Source organism: Atractosteus spatula, chromosome 14, assembly GCF_055471065.1.
Source record: "Atractosteus spatula isolate fAtrSpa1 chromosome 14, fAtrSpa1.hap1, whole genome shotgun sequence".
NCBI classification, from domain to species: Eukaryota; Metazoa; Chordata; class Actinopteri; order Semionotiformes; family Lepisosteidae; genus Atractosteus; species Atractosteus spatula.
This window is the reverse complement of record NC_142719.1, coordinates 19,626,920-19,647,734: the sequence shown is the minus strand read 5'-3', so window position 1 is coordinate 19,647,734 and position 20,815 is coordinate 19,626,920. Positions and strand designations below refer to the sequence as shown.

Sequence of the window (20,815 nt, the reverse complement as noted above, 5' to 3'; positions counted from 1 at the left end):
ATTCAACTGATTTACTCTGGAGTGCACATCTCTGGTAAGCTACAGAGCACGTGTTTGATCCCAAAAGATCTTTGAAATACTAATCCAAAAGCTCACCAGCTAAAAGTGTTTTAACTAAGGATTTACATTTGTCCAGTGCAACAGTTGTATAGCGGGTGTTCAATTTGTTGCCCTTGCCAGAACTTCTGACAGTTGGATTGCACTAACAAAAACAGAGGGAGTGCTAAAATTCCAACTACAAAGCAGACTTTTCCCTACAGCTTTACAAAAATGTGCACTGTAGCAGTTAAGAACAGAGACAAAGTTATAATAACACCCCATTTCCAGATCTGATTTGAATTTCTACCCAACTCAATTTGAAGGGGTGCCTGTGCTTTATCAATAATTAATCAACCAGTTGACTGTGCAAAATCAGGTCCCTGTGCAATTTGGGATCTTTTGATTGCGTATGTACTGTACATAGAGCTGGATTTACTTTGGATTTATTCTTGGTTCTGTTTGGGGGTTTTATGGCAGTTAATTCTGCTGTCTTATAGTTATGGGGCTCTGGGTTCAATTCTGTCAAGGGGGTACGTTCCATTTGGAGTTTGCATGTTCTCACCACATATGATGGCATCTCTAAAATAGTGTGCATGCGGGTCCTGTAACACAATGGCATTTTGTTCCCTGTGCTTCTGGAATAAGTTCTGGGTTGCTGCAACCAAGAATTAGCAGCTCTCCGATAAAGGGCAGATGAATGATTATTTGGCATAAACGGGTGCTTTCTGCAATTAAAAAAAACTGCTGTCACATCCATCAACCTTTTTTACTACAAAAATTGCAACTAATTGCTAATGGAAAGACTAATATTTCTACAAGTTTACAACTGCAATCCCCATTTTGCGATCCATTCACCCATCCATTTTCTGATATTTGGCAAACAATTTCACCAGTCCTTCTCCCATTGACTCGCCTGTGTGGGTATTACTTTCACTACGGCGTGAAACAGACCCATCCATTCATTTTCTAACTGCTTCATCCAATTCAGGGTCACGAGCTGAACATTATCCTGGCAAGCAACTGGCACAAGGCAGGGCACAATCTGGCCGGGATACCAACATATCAGAGACACTGCGACAACGGAGCACACCTCCCACTGCACTCCCTACTCTGTGGCACATGGGAATGCGCAGCTACAGCACCTGAGGCTCATCAGGTTTGCTATTTAAGATCCCCACGAGATCGCGGACGGGGTTCAAGCTCTGAACTAGCGTTCTAATGAAACGACTACTAAACTATTACTTTTCCCTTTAGTGGAGAGACTGTTCTTTGTATATAGCGAAGAAGTCTTGTCTTACGATACGAGTACACACAGGCACAGTGCTTGCTCCCTGGCTAAGGAAAAGAAGCGCTCAGGCAGTCCATGCAAACCCACACTATTACAACACAAACAAATTCACTCACACTAGGGCCAGTTTTCCCAGAAGCAATTTAATGCACCAACATGTTTTTGGACTGAGGGAGGAAACCAGGGCACCCAGAAAAAAACCCACACAAACACAGGGAGAACATGTAAACTCCACACAGATACATGGAATCTGCAGATAGATTACAGGTCGGGAAACCACTGCATCACTGTGACACACTAGGATTTGAACCTAATGCTCCCGGAAGCATTTGGGCAAACAAGACAGTGGTTGAGCCCATTAAGCAATTCTGTCTCACACTGTTGCCAAACATAATAAAAACAATAAAATAATAAAATGATTAATTTATAGCTGCTCCAACATTTTGAGGCATGATAAGCAGTTTTCCTGCAATCCACAGAAATTACAACTTCAGGATATGTACAACTTCAGGCTTTCTTTGACAAAATTGTCATATTCTTTAACATACCAGGATATTGCCACTCTCAACTCTACACTGCACCCCAGTGTAACTAGCCAGAATACACAGAATACACTAAATTAGATTAGCCAGATCTCTGTACAACACAAGGATTATTTCTGTAAAAAATAAAACTGAAACAAAGTTGGCACTACATCATTGTTTTTTTCAAATGTATCACTTAAAAGCAGAACCATCAAACCCTAATTGTGTAATATTAAAACACTTCAAAAGAAAATGACTTTAAGACTGTCAAATTAAGCTCATTATGGCCAGTTCCATTACATCAAACTTTGAGATTAAACAAACTCAATGTATTTAAAAAAGCAAAGAGAAGAGGAATGTACTGTATATGAAGCAGTTCTTTTGAAATGCAATTCTTTAGCTCTTCACACAATAGAATCATGCAACAAACTGAGTATGACAGTGTTGAGACCATCATGCTGTTTCATCTGGGAAGAAGCTGACTGAGCAAATTTCAACATTCCAAGAAGATCAAGACACAGATGTTTCCAAGAAATACTGAACATTGTTTAGCCATACATCCATTTTCAACCTACTTCATAAAATTAAGCCACCCATCCATTTTCTAACCTCTTTATCCTGTACAGGGTCACGGGGAAGCCATAACTTATCCCAGCAAGCAACAGGCACAAAGCAGGGTACATCCTGGCCAGGATGCCAGTCCATCACATGACAGACACAGACATGTACACACATGCAACAGGGCCATTTTCCCAGAAGCCAATTACCAGTACATCTTTGGAATGTGGGAGGAAACCAGAGCACCTAAAGGAAACCCACAAGAATGGGGGAGAACATACAAACTCCACGCAGACAGCACCCCAGGAAGTAGAACCCAGGGCCCCAGTACTGTGAGGCAGCAATGCTAACCATGGCGCCACTGTGTCTCCATTGAACAAACATGTACTATTTGATTTTATTTTCTCATGCAAGATCAGTCTACAATACTTTTTTTTTTACTGTAGCCAGCATATTTCTTTTGTGCCACACTCAATGAATGACTATTGAAGGATGATTCTATGGGTGTACTGATGAATCACAGCCTGTGTTTATCCTCTGGGATAAATTACCACACTTAGACCCCTCAACGAACATAAGCAGGTTCAATGTTCAGATAGAACGGGCAGCACTGAAATCAGACATACTTTGGCATCTTATGACTTTAGTCAGGCAGGGCAGACTAAACAGACACATCTTGACTAATGAATTATTCTAGGTATCCTTGCCACTTTCCTTCACCTCCCTGCCTACCCTTCATCTAATCAAATATTTGTGATGTACATAATGGCCAGACTGCACAGAGGAGGCAGTTAAAAATTAACAGGACAGGACTGCCTGGCTGTGCCAGTGATCAAGAAGCTTGTTCTGAGTGTCTCCTCTTTTTAGACACAAGAGGCAGCAGTGTGGAGCAATGGTTAGTGTTCTGCAGTTGGAACTGGAAAGTTGTGGGTTCAAATTCCAAGTAGGCAGCTTGCCATTATACCCTCGAGCAAAGATCTTTCAGCTTACTTTGGTAAAATAGCCTGTGGTATAAATGGCAGCAAAAGTTTAAGTGATTAATAACATATCCCCAGATCCTAGAAGAATTTCAAATGTCTTCTATTAAGGAAAATGAGGTTATGATTGAAAATTAAGCATATAACCATTTTTAAAAACATATCTGCCAATGAAAAGAGACCTAATAACTTTTTTCAGTAGCTAATCCAAATCCCAGGATCTAATCCAGCCTTTTCTTTAACAGAATCCAGGATATCAACTTCAAAACCATAGGTGGATAGCTTGTTTGATACCTCCAAACCACTTTGTGTAAAGAAGTGCTTCCTATTCTATGTGAACAATACAACAGTTTCCACTAGTGACGTCCACTAGTTCTGCCTGAAGCAGAACAATGCAAACCAATGCCTAGCACAAGGACAGCCTGCAAATGTGTCTGCTCTGCACATAGTAAACATCACAAGATGCTTCTTTCTGAAAACATGGAATACCACTTATTTCACAATCACAGTTAAAGGCAATACCATTGTAACTAATATTGCATATAGTAAGCGCAAGTCCAGGAGGTGAAGCCTCAAGGGAGAACAAGCTATATTCACTGATCTCTTCATCTTGCACTACAAAAGCACTTATTGTCTTCTTGACTCTTACATCAGCTACCAAAGAATTTTCATTTCCAGTTCTGAAAAAAGCCAAATTCTCCTTAAATTAGGGAGAACAGGAAGCTGTACTATCAAGCTGTTCCTTCAGTCTTGCTACCCTGTGTGACATACATCACAGAGGTGGCTACTTTTGCATTGTACATTCTTGAAACACACACTGTGGAAACAGGAAACAAAACAAAAAAATCCAAAGGTCTGGCCACTTATAAAAATCCATCTAAATACGTTTTATAAATCCTGCTGCAAGATGAATGCTTTTTTTTGTTACACTAACAGTTGAAGAGCTGCAACCAGTAAAAAATGTAGTTCAAGCAAGTAGTTCAATTAAAGGATTCAATAAGTAAATGAGTTCAGACAGACCACACAGGGTAACCCTTGACCAGTGCAGAAAACCCCTGGGCCAAGATGAACAGGATGTTGATAAGCAACACTTACTTTTAGTCTGTTTCTAACAATGTACATATATTCTTCAGCAAAGATAATAAATGTGTTTATGATTTACATTTTACACTCCTACTGTCTGTTCTGACTCTTTGAGCTGGGGTGGGGGGGTTACGGATTCTATCAGGATACTGAATGTACTACACGATCACAGCCACTAGACTGAGACAGTACAACGCAGCTGGGGCTTCATTTTGTACCTCTGTGGTATTCCTACCTCCCAGCAAGTGACCTGAGCACATAAGAAAAACCACCATGGAAAGAAAAATATAAGGAGATCTCAGTCCAACATCCATCCAACCATTTTTTGAACCCCTTTATCCAATACCAGGTTGTAGGGGTGCAAGGAAGGATACACCCTGGATGGGATGGGCAGTCTGTCACAGAGTACTCAAAGACACAAACACAAACCAGCACACACCCACACCAGGACCAAAGTTCCCAGGAGCCAGTTAACCTACCATTATGCCTTTGGGTTGCGGAGGAAAACCCACTTGAACATGGGGAGACAAACTCTGCTCAGCTATCAGCCTGGGAATTAAACGCAGGGACCCAGAAATACAAGACAACTCAAACCATTGCTCCACTGTGCTGCACTTTATTATAACAAAATTCTTTAAGATACAGATCTAGTCTAACCAACCCAACACCAACTATTACTGTAGGAATTCACCAACTACAGTGAATTCCATATCCAAACTTAAACTAAAAACCTATAGTTTAAACTAGTGTAAATTAAACCCATTAGAGAATGTGGCTCTCTGACCTTCACCAATTAACTAATTAATCAATAATGGATCACAGATAACCTACTTAGACACACAATAGAGACCTAAAATAAAGGGCTAATAGAGGTCAAATGAAACTCCTATTCTAATTACTGCTGGCCTGTCACACTATCACCTTCCAAATATGAAAAAGAACACTTATTAATACAGAGCAAGCAGCTCAGTGCCAACATGCCCAAGAACTCACTCGATCTTATTGGAATTCATTTTGGCACTTCACTATCACAGTCACTTCCACTGTCAGCAGGATGGGCTATGAATAGCTGACAAGCTGAGAACGAGGGACAATTATTCACACCTGCTATCTTCTAAAGAGGTGACACCAGTCTCAAATGTCCTATCCCTCCCAATAGGACACAGCAACGTCCTGGGACCGAATATCTATTGGCTCAATGTGTGCATTTTAAACAGAATATACAGTTGTGTGCAAAGGTTTGGGCAAAGCTGGTTAAATTGTTCTTCAATGAATCTCAAAGTGAACAGAAGGTTCAGAAGTTAAACCCAACATCTTTCTGCAAATTATAATACACATTTACTATTTTTGTTGATTTTAACAGGTCCAAAAAAATAAAAAAGTGAATGTGGCATGTGCAAAAGACTGGGCACTCTTCCAGTTGATCCCTTCCAGTTCATTACTACTTTTTAGTTTTTGTTTTTTAAAAGCCCCAAAACTTGATTGATTCGTTAGGCCAATTACCTGTAAGTCAGGTAAAGACAAGTTTAGGGGTTATAAAAATACCTTTCTACCCTTCTAACATCTCAGGTTCTGACTGCTGTTCTGACTGCTTTCTACAACCATGGGCTCCTCCAGAATTGTCTAAGAACTCGAAAATATAAATAATTTACTCTTACTTAGCCGGGGAAGACTATAAAAAGGTCTTTAAATGCTTCCAGATTGCAATTTAAACTGTCAGAGACTGCAGTTGCAATCATTAAGAAATGGGAGTTAAAGGGAACTGTTGAAGCCAAGGCAAGATCTGGATGAACCAGAAAAACCTCTGATAGAGCTACTCAAAAACTGGTCAGATTTGCAAAGCAGAACCCATAGAACTGATGAAATGAAAATTTAACTTTTTGGCCACAACCACAGAACATACAGTACATCTGGAAAAAAAGAGGCGACATTTTTGAAAAAAGAACACCTTGCCAGCCGTTTAGCATGGGGGTGGATCTATTATGCTTTGGGGTTGTGTGGCAGCCAGTGGCACAGGAAGTATTCTGTAGGTGGAAGGAAGAATGGACTAAATACAGTATCAACAAATTCTAGAAGCAAATATCCCAAAGTTACTGAAGAAACTGAAGCTGAAATCAACCATGAAGTACTTACAGGAATAAAAGATTAAGGTTTTAGAACGGTCTTCACAGTCCCCAGACATGAGTATTATTAAAAATGTTTAAGGAGATATCAGTCATGCAGTGCACGCAAAAAGACCTAAGATTAATTCTGAGCTTGAGGAGTTCGGCAAGGAAGAGTGGGAAAAAAATTGAAAAAGCAAGTACAGATTTCTGCAGTGGAGAAATTAATAAGTACTGACTGAGTGCCCAAACTTTTGCACATGCCATATTCACTGTTTTATTATTTTGAATATCTACAGAACTGTAAATAAATACTAACAGTGCATCAAAATTTGCAGAATCTCTTAACTTAGAGACTCACTGAAACATACAGTTTGACCAGGAGTGCCCACACTTTTTCACAAAACTGTAGTGATGACCAAGCAGAAATTCCACTTATGAGCATGTTATTTTACATACCAGTACTTCTCATAATGTACACGTTATCTGCAGATAGTGTTACTCGATGTTTCAAAAAGCTGCTAACCTGTACAAAAATACTTTGTTACAAACATTGAAGAAACTGTCGATTTGTCCTCGTTTTTTTCCAAGTAATCTTGGAAGATAATTCCCTTGTTGCGTTTCCTATGTGCTGAATTCTACAGGTTATACAACTGTTCCATTAAAGTAAAAAAAAAACATTTTGTAAGGACTCCTTCCTAGAATTGTTGGGCAGTTGTCAGGAAAAGCAAATTGCAGACTCATACCATTGAGAAGGATTAAATTTATAGATCCTTAGACAATGTGAAGTTAAAATAATTCTCTTCAGCTCGTTTCAACTTTGAGAAATGCATAAAAAAACGTGACTGAAAAGTTTAGGTACTGTACAAAACGAATATTAATATATTTCTATTGCACAACAAATAATGTTAAACAGAGAGAACTGTATATAATTAGATATAAAAAGTTATAGAAAATAAAATAGTATTAGTGGTTTCTTTTTCAATTTCGAAATGTAAATTTGTAACATCGTCTATCTATAATCAGTTTTACAATTCCGTAAATCGACATGCATTGCAATGTCTGACAAACAATACAGCCATAAATTATAATCTGGTTCTGTATCTTTTGGTTATATGAACTGCTTCTCTGTGCGAGTTCGTTATAACGAAATTAATGGTGCCGGATCAATCATTCCAAATTAAAACTACGTTAAACAAAGCCGCATAAATCTTAAGCAATGGCTGTTTAATTTATATTGCTGTGGAAAACTTTCTTCCAACGTCTGGACTCCTTTCGTAGAAAGAAGTTAAAAAAAGCGATGAAGTAGCTGTTCATTAGTCAATACGCCTTGCAAACACGAAGCCTTCCGTTTTCTAATTGCGCACAGAACTCCTTTCAGCGCTGCTGTGTACTTAGGATGTTTACACCAAAGGTGAGCGGACTGTGGGTAGCTGTCATTGAGCTGTCGTGTGCCGCTCAGCACACAGGCGGCTAGGGGCGTAACGATACTTTCTGACCCGAAAGGGGTACTCCGCTCCGGCGTTGGGAATAATTCCCTTGTTGACAGGCCGCGCCCCAGCTCAACTGGACAGAATCCCTAGAGTGACACGGCCCCTCCCTGACAGATTAGCGGTTCTGGCTCATGAATGGGATAGTTATGTAAGACGCATATTTGCGCACAAACGCGTTTTGAGTTGGAGTTCTCGATTCCTGTCTAACGGTGCCCTCCCATACGAGACCTTATCCTGTTTTCCGTGAAAAACTATGTTAACTTACATACAGTAATACTGAAAGTCAGAAACAGACTAAAAGAAAAATATTTCTCTTTCACATAATTTGTGCCCTGCGAAATGATCTACAGTACTATTTCTCAATGCTACCCCACCGCGAAGTGTTCAATCATTAACTGAAAGAGCAAACAGTACGATAGCGTATATGAGCAAATAAGCAACAACAATTATTGTAACGCTGCAACAACTTCTTAATTTAAATATCAGGATTATACATTTCAATTAATCACAGAGCGCATTATATTTTAATTTATTCATATTGGAAATTAATCAAAATAAAAGTTTGTGCCGTGCACTTCATTTGTCTCACGAAAAAAAGTTTATTCTAATGCAGTTAAGAAGAAAACCACAAAAGCCCCTTAGAAATTCGCATCCTTACCTCCGAGTTTAGGGTCCGTTTTCCTCCGGAATCTGTCCTTGCCCCGCAGCCTGGAGAAAGTCTTTCTAAGTAGGGGCTCTGCCATGGCTGAGTTGGGGGACCCTGGCGTTCTAAACAGGGACGGCGATCCGATGAAGCCCCATGCCGGACCCCGCTCCGTCAACACAAACAGCAGCACGATCCGCCTCCATCGCTTTGCAACTCAACTTCTCTGGCTAGATTTCACAGGAAACAAATTCCAGGGATTCTTTCCCAAAAGCTTTTTTTTTGAGCGAAGGAGGCCGATGTAGGGCTTCTGGGACTTGTAGTTTTCTCTGATTTTCGTGTTTACGAATCCACATCATAAAAGCTATTTCACCTTTTTTTATTTTGTTAAATATAACCGTTCTTCTGCCATCTTCTGGAACAGAGGACAAAATCATGTGAAGATTGTGATTAGATGGATTCACATGAGATCAGGAAAAAGCAGCATCTCGTCCGCATGCAAATAGCGTATTATCCGAGAACCTCGTACTCGTTTACATGATGTGGGGGCGGACACAAAGAATGATGCTAAATAAACTTTTGTCATTAGAAGCTTTTCTGTATTAACATAAATACTGTCTGCAGAACCGTTACATTTATGAACATTTCTAATTATATTACTAAGTTTTCCTCCATATAAGAAAAACTTTTGGTTATTGGAACGTGTTATTATTTTTACAACTCCCAGCACTATGTGAACGTTTAATATGGATTTAAAATTTTAAAACAGCATCATCCCTGGCCCAGAGAATGCTAAGTAAACAAAAACTAGCATATCGCTATTTATCTGTAGCAACATAATATACAGCAGGCAGAGCATTCAGGCAGGACACTACTGTAGTTCCGATTTGATTAAAAACATTTAAAACGTTGCAGTGACAAAAACGGTAACCGTCCGTTTCACTGTTAGAATAGATACTGTTACACAATTTGACCAATATTTTAAAAGAATTAAATACAAATTCAAAACCTGAGGACAGAGAAAAGACTAAAAAGACTGTGTCTAAAACGCAGAAGAGTAGAAGAGAGGCGACAGTTTAAAAGCAATAACGACGCCCAAGAATTAGATGCGCATGAGAATGTTTATTGAAGATTTGGCTAATACGATTTGGATTAACCCATTTACCTGAAAACCAGCCTCCGGGCCATAGGACAAATATGGGTGGGGCGCTGCTACTGTTGTATTTTACAGCTGACAATATCGCCTCTATTCCAAAACCCGCGTGTTAAACATGTTGAACGTGTTAAACGTTCTTTCACACAATGCAGACTAGCACAATCTTATATATACAGTATACTGTATATATATATATGTTACGTATATAGAGTACACCTTAATGTGAAATAGCACAGCCCTAACAATCCCTTCTTTTTTCTATTTACTGTATATACTGTATATAGTGCTTTTCAATCCTAAAAATCCCAAAGTGTTTCACGTATAGGAGCGGACCTCCCTTATCCAGCCGGGAAGCGCAGCGCCCGTATTATTCCTCCCTCCCGGTATGAAAGCAAAAACGTACTCTGGTCTTTCTGGGATGTATCTCCAGGCCAGGCTTACCGTGATGCTGCATGTGCTTTACTAGAAAATGATAACTGAGCAAAAAAGGATTTTCAAAGGACGAGATGTAAAAAATAAGTGGGGTGACAACTTTCAAGTGATTTTTTTTTTGCCGTGGGCGTCGTGGGGGGAATAAAGTATCACCCACGCAGCCCAAATGCGGGTGTCCTTATTAATTATGGGACTCACTGATGGGTGCAAAGAGCTTCGTGCAACCTAATTAAACTTTAAGATTTTATCACAGGTTTCTTACATCAGTGTTTCTCAAACGTTTTTATACCAGGGACCAACAGTTTAGACGTAAAAGTTCTTCCTTTATGCCTTTATTTAGACAGCATGCTTTCTTCCTTCTCTTTAGTGCAGTAGTTCTCAAACCTAGTAAGGTCTGCTGATTTTTATTCCACCAACTTCTAAAACACTAGTGCCAGTTTACACCTTTCATTGATCCCTGTGCCGGTTCAGACTGTTGGTTTACTTGATTCTACACTCAATCCCAAGTTTCAGAAACACCTGTAAATGCACAATGTTGAAGTAAGACCTTTCTCTTCAAACTTCCATCCATTCATTTTCAAACCCCTTCTTCCAAAGGGAATCCTGGGAAGCAAAGGGCATAAAGGGAATTCCTGGACAGGATTCCACTCCATCACAGGGTATACTGTACACAGAAACAAAGACAAGTCAGAGGATTTTCTCAGAAGTCACCTAACCTATTACTGTTTTTTTGGACTGCAGGAGGAAACCAGAGCACCCGGAGGACAGCCACATGACCATTAAGAATTCAAACTCCACGCAGATAGCACCCCAGATCGGGGTCCTAGCACCAACCAGTGCCACCCCTCCTCAAACGTGTCTACCCTTATTGTTAATTTAACAGCTCTTCTAAAAAGTGACGAGTTTCGAACACTGTCTAAACCACTTAAGCAATGATTGTTGTTGTTTTTTTTCCTTCAGCAGAGGTACAGTACAGCTGGTCACAATTCAGGCAGCATACTTGAATAGGTAGAAACTCTATGTCGGCTGTAGGGATGCTTCCAATTCTAAATCCCATCCAACCTTTCAAGAGAGGAAAGCAAATTTTTAAAAATACGCACAGAATGAAAAACTCAGTAATCAGATTAAGAAATTAGCTAGAGCAAAACGCAGAATAGACGGAGGTCATTCTCAGTCTTGGGAACCCTTAGTGAAAGGATCAGCAGTTAGGAGATGAGCAAGAGTTCACAGTTCTTGGGGAGGAATGATGGAGACGAATCTTACACACACGCATTAACTCATTAACTCAATAAACTTAACAGAAAAAAAGCGGATTTCCCACAAAAGTACTTTTCCGGAATACTAAAGAACATTAAAAACTACGGGATATAAAACACAGTCCAGACGCAGCAAATAGTGAAAACAGAAATGTCGTTGACTTGTACAGTACATTATAGCTACAATAGGTGTTAGGAACCTCGCAGTTTACGGTTGCATTTGGCTCCAGGTTGATGTGTTAAGTAGATCTCATAGTTAAGTAAAAAGAGGCTAAGTGGAAAGACAGAAAGGCGAATTAATATGCTGTACAACCTTGTCTGAAAAAGTGTTCAACCTATAATTGAAAATGACGCGCAAAAAGCAGCTTCCTGTTTGTTGCCAAATTTGTCTTCTCACACAGCCAGGTGTGGGTTGTAAACCTAAAATACTAGATCACAAGGCGGCAATTCACACATCCTCCTCAATCACTAAAAATACGCGCAACTTCCTCCCCGATGGACTGACAATACTGGACAACTTCCCTAAACAGAGGGTGAGACAATTCCAAGTAGTAGCAGCCAACAGCTCAAACAGGCGACTTTGCCAGGAGGGGAAGGCTCGCTCAGTAATACAGTATTCGTCTGTAATGACAGGATGTTCTGACTGGCGCGGTGTCCGTTAACGGGAAGCTTTTCATACTAACCTGACGCCAGCGTCGGGACTGAAGGACAGGGCTGCCGCTAGATCTGGAGATTTGGCTGTACAGTATGTTACTCTATCGGAAAAAAAAATATCTTTCATTAAATGTACGTGTTGGCTGGAAATACTTCATTTACATTTCATTTTTAAAAGTATTTTCTTTGCAATAAGAACCACAACTTTCAGTAGATGCGTAACGTATTTGGTATTAATACCCACCTGAACTAGTATTTGGTATTAGATTTGTTGAACGTACCAGCCTTGGAATCTAGTTAACTTTCAAAAGATAACATGAAAATAGTTGATGAATTAAACAAATTTCACTCCCAAAGAAGAAATCGGCTGGGACTGAGGATATGTCTCGGTCTGAGGAAAGTTTTATGTTAAATACTACTGCAATGGCAGAGACAGAATTGTTATACTTATACTTAAATCTCCGAGGACTGATGATCAACTATTACAGTATCTGGACTAAAGAAAATGATATATATGTGCATATAGACAAACAGAACATAGTGTACGATTTTAAGATTTTCTGAAGGCTTTTAATACATTTCACCATAAAAGATTAATTCTTAAATTGAAGGTAGGTTAAAAGGAGGTCATCCAAAACAGAGTACAGATATGGGATGATACTCAAACTGGACTGATGTAATTAGCATAGTGCTACAGAGACTTATAATTAGGAATAATAGTGTTCAGTATTCTGACCAATGATATAAAGTCTGGTTTACTTAGTAAATTAGTTAAATGCACAAGTGATACCAAAATAAGAGAATTAGCATGCATCACAGAACCAACAAAAGAATTTAAAAATAATTATACAAATTTCAGGAGTGGAAAAACAACCACTTCATGTCATGCAGATGACATTTAATTAAGTCACGTACAGAGTTTTACGTGCAGGTAGAAGATACCGTAAAATGGGAAATACAGAGCTGAAAAAGCTACATTTGAAAAAGGCCTACTGTAGGTGTTTATATAGATGTACTGTACAATATAGGGAAGCAATAAAAAAATGATAGGATATACTGTACTATGTACAGTAGTTAAAAGAACTGAATAGCAGGAAAGGGGCAGAGTGGTGGCTCTGTGGCTGAGGATCTGTGCTGGTAGCTAGAAGGTTGCTGGTTCAAATCCTGTGGCTGCTAGAGGAATCCTACTCTGTTGGGCCCCTGAGCAAGGCCCTTAACCCTGACCCCTCCAAGGGTGCTATACAATGGCTGATTCTGCACTCTGCCCCCAACCTTCTCTCTCTGTCTGTGTGTCTCATGGAGAGCAAGCTGGTGTATGTGAAAAGACAAACTCCTAATGCAAATAATTGTATATGGCTAATAAAAGTGATCTTATCTTTTCTAAAAGGGTGTTAATTTTGCTTGCCCATTGTAAGACTTCATTTAGAACATTATGTACAATTTTGGTCATTATGATACAAAATAAAAAACTGCTCTTGAATTAGTTCAGGGCAGCATGGTGGTGTCGTGGTTAGCATTGCTGCCTCGCAGAGCTAGGGCCATATGTTTAATTCCAGAGAACTATCTGCATCAAGTTTGTATGTTCTCCCTATGTTTGCTTGGGTTTCATCTGGGTCTGATTTCCTCCCAAAGGCCAAAGGTATACTGGTAGGTTAATTGGCTTATGGGAAAACTGGCCCTGGTTTGTGTCTGTGTGTGCCCTGCAATGGACTGGCGTCCTGTCCAGGGTGTACCCAGCCTTGTGCCTTAGACTCCTCTGCAACTCTAAATAGGAAGAAGCAATTAGAAAATGGATGTTTGGATAGACTCAACCCAAAAAAGAACTACTGGTCTCAAATTAACCTCCTGCATAGATAGGCTAAAGGAACCATCAAAAACAGGAAAGACTATGAGGGAACTTAATTTAAACATTCAAAATGCTCAAAAGCATTGACAACGTCAACACAATAGACGTTTTGACATAGGAACAGTGAAACATGAACCAGATAAAATGACTAGGAACTACAGAAAAGTGTGTTCAAAATAGAGAATAGGTTTATTTTTTGCACAAAGGGTTGTGGGAGTATAGAACAAGCTACAAAGTGATGATGTTGAAGCTGATATGCTGGCTTCTGTTAAGAAACGACTGCAATCAAACGAAATAAAGGTGCCGAATAGCCTCCGCTCCTACTATATGTATTTATGCTCTTAAATTTCAAATCTGGCTCTTTAATAGAATATTGGTTTGCAAAGCTTTATTCAATTCATAACGCCTTTCCGCTTTAATTTACGAAACACGTATACAAATTACCCTTCGAAGAAATCTCCTCAAAATTTCGGAATTATGCGCATTTTTTGTCAGACGCTTTTAAAAAGACGGAGCTAAGATTTTACATTTTCAATCAAACCAGTAAGAAAACACCAACACCGTGTTAGTGAAACCAATACTTTAAATTAATATATTAGAAATGTGATGTTTAAAATTGCATTTTCCTGTATTTGTCACTTGTTGAATACCAGAGCCTAGCGTTTCTCACGGGTCCGTAGTTTTTTAATAGGGATGTGCTAGTATTTCGCTAATGTGCTTTACGTTTTGTACAGTTTTTTTGTTTATTCTGCGTACAGGTTAACTGATAACACCAGTGCAACCCTGAAGAACAATCGTGCATTTTTTCCACAAAAACTATTTTCTGGAAGGTATTGTCTAAATAGGAAAATTAAGCAGACAATAAAAATATAATTTCTTTTAGTCTCTTGGAACTAATCCCAACACCATGTCTGCTCCTTGACGCAGGAGACGGTTTGAAAACAACACACTTAATTCCAGTTAGAGTATACGTCTAAGATCTGTGCAGTTAATTTTAGACTTCAGAACAAAAAATTGAAGGTGGTTTTAAGGCTGTGCTTGCTCCTACTAAAGTATGCCATTCACAATCTTCACCAGCAGGCGGCAGCATTGGCGTATCCAATTCAGTTCCCCTTGGAAATCTGTACCCCTCATAAATGTGCATGCGCTTTCTAAGTCTAAGTCCTTTCACTCGCCGGTACGAAAGTCCCGTGCGTTTCCAGAAAAAAATAACAGCAATTATAGAACAGACCACGTACAATTATTCCAGAGATACGCCAAATACATTACAGTGTTTTAATAAAAAATACAAAAGCGGAAAAAAGAGAAAAGGTAAATGACAATCATACTGCAAATCAGACACGGAACAAGAAACACAATTTGCACTACTTGATTAAATTAGTAAGCAGCATCTTAAGCACGTCTTAAGTGACAGAGCAAACCTAGAAACAGATGTGTAAATACCCTAACCAGACAAAAACAATTACATAAAAATGGGGCTATCCACTTGTCTTCTTCACTTTGACAGTTAACGGAAACACGTCAGAGTGTCACAGACCATGAGAGTGGTAGAATAGTAACTGTATAGCCCAATGGACCCGAATTAGTTCCAAAACCCATTAATTTAAGGGCACTCCAAAAAGTGAATTTCGAAAATTCCCCCCCTACAAACAAAAACGAATTTCACTCCCAAAGAAGAAATCGGCTGGGACTGAGGATATGTCTCGGTTCTATGTTAAATACTACTGCAATGGCAGAGACAGAATTGTTACACTTAATTCTCCGTGGGCTGATGATCAACTATTACATTATCTGGACTAAAGAAAATGATATATATGTGCATATAGACAAACAGAACATAGTGTACGATTTTAAGATTTTTTGAAGGCTTTTAATAAATTTCCCCATAAAAGATTAATTCTTAAATTGAAGGTAGGTAAAAGAAGGTCATCCAAAACAGAGTACAGATATGGGATGATACTCAAACTGGACTGATGTAATCAGCATAGTGCTATAGAGACGTATAATTAGGAATAATAGTGTTCAGTATTCTGATCAATTATATATATATAATGAGTCTGGTTTACTGGTTTACGCATTTTGAAGACCACGACTTGTGAAAATTTTCACAACCACAACATAAAACTATCAGTGAGCTATTTCTCTTTTTGTAAACCTCAGGTTTTTCATCGATGCGTAATTACGCACTAAATGGAACACTGAGGGAACGCTGTGTACATACATTCACACTGCGAGAAATACTGCTCAATACGGGTTCGTGCGAACAACCTGCATTTGACCAAAGGAACGCAGAACAACACCGAAAGAAACTCAGGGCCCGAAACAGTCTCCAGAGCCTGCCTAGAGTGTAAAACACTTGGTTGCAGCATTGTGAATGTTGTGCTTGAAAAGCTAGTGACTTGTGAATAGCACCCTCCTATCCCCATGTACTGCCTTTCTAATGGTGCCATATTGAAAAAAACATAAGAAAATAAAGAAAAGTTTCACAACCCAAAGCAATGCCGTGAAAGGTCGGAGGACCTGCCTAGTGTGTAAAACACTTAGTTGCAGCATTGTGGGTGTTGTGCTTAAAAAGCTATTGAGTCATGAAGAAGACCCCACTATCCCAGTGTATTGCATGTTTAATGGTGCCGTACTGAAAAAAAATCCTTTAAAAATTTTAAAAAAGGTTTCACAACCCAAAGCAAGGCTTGGAAAGGTCAGAGGACCTGCCTAGTGTGTAAAACACTTAGTTGCAGCATTGTGGGTGTTGTGGTTTAAATGTTATTGGCTCGTGAACAGCATCCCTCCCTATCCCAGTGCATAGTGCCACATTAAATAAAACCACTGAGAAAAAGAGATTCACAACGCAAAGCTGTGGCAGTCTTCTGTGTAAAAAAATCGGTTTGAACATCATGGATGCTGTTTTTAAAAAGCTGTTGAGTAAATAATACGATTTTACCTGCTGTCATAAGTATTATAGTTGACCCTTACCTGAATGAAAACAGGACATAAAGACAGGGTTTCAGAAATAAAACAAAGCTTTATTCCCGTGCTTACAGTCTGGGTAATTGGAGACTGTGCTGTTCTGCGTCCTATGGTCAGATACGGGTTTTTCGCATGAAACTATTGAGCAGTATTTCTCGCGTTGTGAACGTATTGTAACGCAAAGGGGGCTCAGGCGGGCGCCTTTGCCGCATTAGGTCGGCCCCCCACCTTCGGGGACTCCCGGGACCCGGGACTCCCGCGTCGCTCAGCAGGGACCCAGCCCGGTGAGCTAAAGAGAGATCTCTATACACCCCTGTAGCTGTAGTCTGCTATCACAGGGAAGGGCGGTGACGTCACCTGCTCTGGTACGCCGGCTCTTACACAGTGCCTGTCGGCCGTAAGCGTTACAGTATGTACACAGCGGTCCCCCAGTGTTCCAGATGGTGCGTAATTGCGCATCAATCAAAACCCTGAGTGTCAGAAAAAAATAATTAGCTCACTGATAGTTTTATGTAGAGGTTGTGAAAATTTTCACAAGTCGTGGTCTTTAAAATGCATTTGGTTTGAAGGCTTTTTGTGTTTGTTTCCCTTGCGAAGATATGGACATAAGAATATTCGTGCGTTGTCAAAAAATGACGTAAAAACGACAAAGTGAAGGCTGTGAAAACATTAACATACCTTATACATAAAGCAAGTGTTCTCGTAACTCTAGGAGGTTTCGTGAAAACGCTACAGGCGTGCCAAAATCGTTTTCGAACTTAAAGCTAACTTTACCGCGGTGCCAGACCGTCTGTCTTGATGGACTGGTGTCCCCGCAGGGTGAATCCTGTCCTGCGTACCATGCTGGCCGCGATAGGCTCCAGGTCCCCCGTGACACTGAATTGGAAGAAGCGCTTAGAAGATACATGTATGGATTTTAAATAGATCCAATAGTGAGTGACAGTAGGTGTGAATCGCAAGGGACACCAGAATCACGAAGAAGTGAACGAAGCTGAAGCATAAAAAAGCATATTGGCTTTGTAAGACCTACTGTAGCATGAATGGAGGTTGTATGGAGGAAGAAGTATGAAAAAAATACGTTTTGGAAGGAAATGTTCAATTTGCTCGATCTGAACAATATATACGGTATACACACACACAACCTCAAGAATTGTATTTTTATGCTAGAGATTGAAAAGGGAAGATTGCAATCGTCAACGTATATATAGGTTTCCAGCAGACGCGAGTAATTGATCTAAACTACAGTTTGCTTAATATTTTTACATCTGTCCGAATCACACGTTCTTGTGACTATTATTAGTAGTGGCTATGACACTAAAAAAGCAGTTCTTGTTCGTCCACTGCGTACAAAACGCTCCTGTTGCAGTTCAGCTAATCACCACAAAGCGGAAGCATTTAACCAGAAAAATTCACCTAACAAAATAGTGCGTAGTACAGTACAAGACTGCGTTTTGGGACAGAGCGGGTTACGTCAAAATAGCTCATCTGATTTTCACGATTTTTTTCGTGAAGTTTTATGATTTTTTTCAGGTTTTCGAGATAGTAATTCTCAGAGTCTTGTGCGTTTTATATACCGTCTTTTTTAAATCGCGACCTATCTAAGAAGCTTAACACACTGCCCTATAAATAATTATCCACTATATTGTTAACGATTTTTCCTCGTATTTTAAATCCAATAGGAGATGGATGAAAAAAGCAGCCTATTTTTGTCAGCAGGTCGCCGCACAGGGGATCATCGGGGGGAGTCATAACACGAGTCTGGAAGTTTATACCATTCTCAAGTGTTCTGGAATCCAAAGTTCATCACCCCATTAAGCTAACTTTTACGGGGTAGAAATAAAGTTATACCGAAAGTTGGAAGTAAGGTCTGTCATAATTTCTGTTTGTCTAAATAGGAGACTGAACTCGAAAGTTACAGGAGCGCATTTGGGCAGGGCAGAGCTGCATATTCTTTGACACCTGGATACAGTGCCACTACCTGTTGAGGAAACACCGCGTCGCTGAGAAAACGGAAGATATTGGGAAGAAAGATATCCCAGGCTCAATGGCATGCCCTAGTGCGGAGGTCTACAACCGTGGTTATGGAGAGCCCTAATGCAGCCGTAAGGAAATCACCAAGTAGTGTTTTAAATACGGGACCCGTGTTAAAAGAGTTTTTGACGTAAATCATATAATCACAACCGGACTGTTCCTGTAGTATTTGATAAATTATTTACCAAAGCTTTAATGCAGGCTGGTAAGTTCAGGTTATGACTGCGATGGCAACATTAATGTAGAAGCTACGTGAAGTCGCTATGCCTTTTCTGTCACAACACAGGAGGTGGAGAATTTACGTGGTGTACAAATAGCCACAGCCACTATTCACTCTTCTTATATTTCGAAAGCTAGTCTGCACAGAATCTCCAGTCGATAGGCAAACGCAGGTAAGGATTCTAACGCCGTCTTTTATCTATAAAACGAAAACACTTTCCTGATCAGTCTGCCTTGTACGGTTGTTAAAATGTTCTACATTAATCGCTTTCTAAGAAGCTATGACACATTGTGGTATATTATTCGTTTACTCATGAAAATACCGTAACACCTACTGGGTCTGTGGATGATTACTTTATCAAGGCAAAGTTTAAGATTTACGATATGTGGATATTATATAATTATAATTTATTACCCTAAAGCAATACTTAACATGTGCAACAACTTGGGACGTCTTTAATTGGATAGAGATCGGGATAGACTGTTTTATTCTTTATTCTTTATTGCCACACAACAATAGTTGGTGGAATTTGTTTTCTGGACAGCAAGAACACAGATGAAACATAAATACAACATACTGTATACAGTAAAAATTGAAATAGGACAGAAGACAAACATCGTCACATACAAATGTAAACAACTTTCCACGTAGCAGCATAATTATACAATACAATTCAGAGTTCAACGTGAATTCGAAGTTCGTATGGCAGTGGGAAAGAAACTGAGGTTGAAACGGGCAGTCCTTGAGAGGAAGGATTTGAAACGTTTTCAAGAAGGTAGAAGCTGAAAGAGATTTTGAGCTAGATGAGAGGGTTCTGAAATGATTTTCTTGGCATGATTGGAGGTGCAACTTGAGTAGATAGATGAAATGGAAGGGAGTTCACAGCCAACAATTTTTCCGGCTTTGAACACAATCCTTTCCAGTTTGCCTTTTGAGTAGTTATCCAAGCTCCCATACCAAACTGTAATAGAGGTTGTCACAACACTTTGAATTATGGCTGTGTAGAATTGAAGGAAAAGTTGCCGGTTCACTGTATTTTTTGAGTCGCCTAACAAAAAACATCCTCTGCTCAAGATGTCCTGTTATTCACGCTGACAGTCTGTTGGTAATGAGTTAAAAAGTAAAAAATCCAACGACACATAGCAGGGTTGATGTTCAAGTCCATCAGTTTACTGAATAATTTATGTGGATTAATGGTATTAAATGCTGAGCTAAAATCCAATAAAAGGATGCGGGCATAGGAATTCGGCTTCTCCTAATGCTGGAGTATACAATGGAGAGTCAGGTTAATGGTGTCTTTAACAGACCTGTTGGCCCTGTAGGCAACTGGTGAGGATCCAGCAGGAGAAATGTGAAGTGGCTGAGGTGCTTAAATACTGAACACTCAAAGGCTTTCATAGCCACCGAAGTCAGAGCAACTGGTCTGTAATCGTTGAGGCAAGAGATTTTTGGAGATTTAGGTATTACAGTATAGTAGATATTTTAAAACCGTGAGGGACTTTCAGCTGAAAAAGTTAAATATTATAAATGTTGGTAAACACAGGAG

At 39.6% G+C, this 20,815-nt stretch overlaps 2 protein-coding genes across 3 annotated transcripts in view; one reads left to right on the top strand and one right to left on the bottom strand.

The window, feature by feature from the left end:
* syde1 (synapse defective Rho GTPase homolog 1) overlaps positions 1-8,935 on the bottom strand; it is a 36,578-nt gene extending 27,643 nt beyond the window's left edge. Inside the window, exon 1 of the mRNA XM_088933183.1 lies at positions 8,723-8,935. Coding sequence (XP_088789309.1) covers positions 8,723-8,807 — 85 coding nt within the window. The 5' untranslated portion in view covers positions 8,808-8,935. The remainder of the gene's footprint in view (positions 1-8,722) is intronic.
* Positions 8,936-18,448: 9,513 nt separating this feature from the next.
* cyp4f3 (cytochrome P450 family 4 subfamily F member 3) overlaps positions 18,449-20,815 on the top strand; it is a 34,431-nt gene continuing 32,064 nt past the window's right edge. The window contains exon 1 of one of the 2 annotated variants that reach the window (XM_088932697.1): positions 18,449-19,441. The gene's annotated coding sequence lies outside the window, so the exon portion shown is untranslated. The remainder of the gene's footprint in view (positions 19,442-20,815) is intronic. The other variant, XM_088932698.1, reaches the window with a different exon arrangement.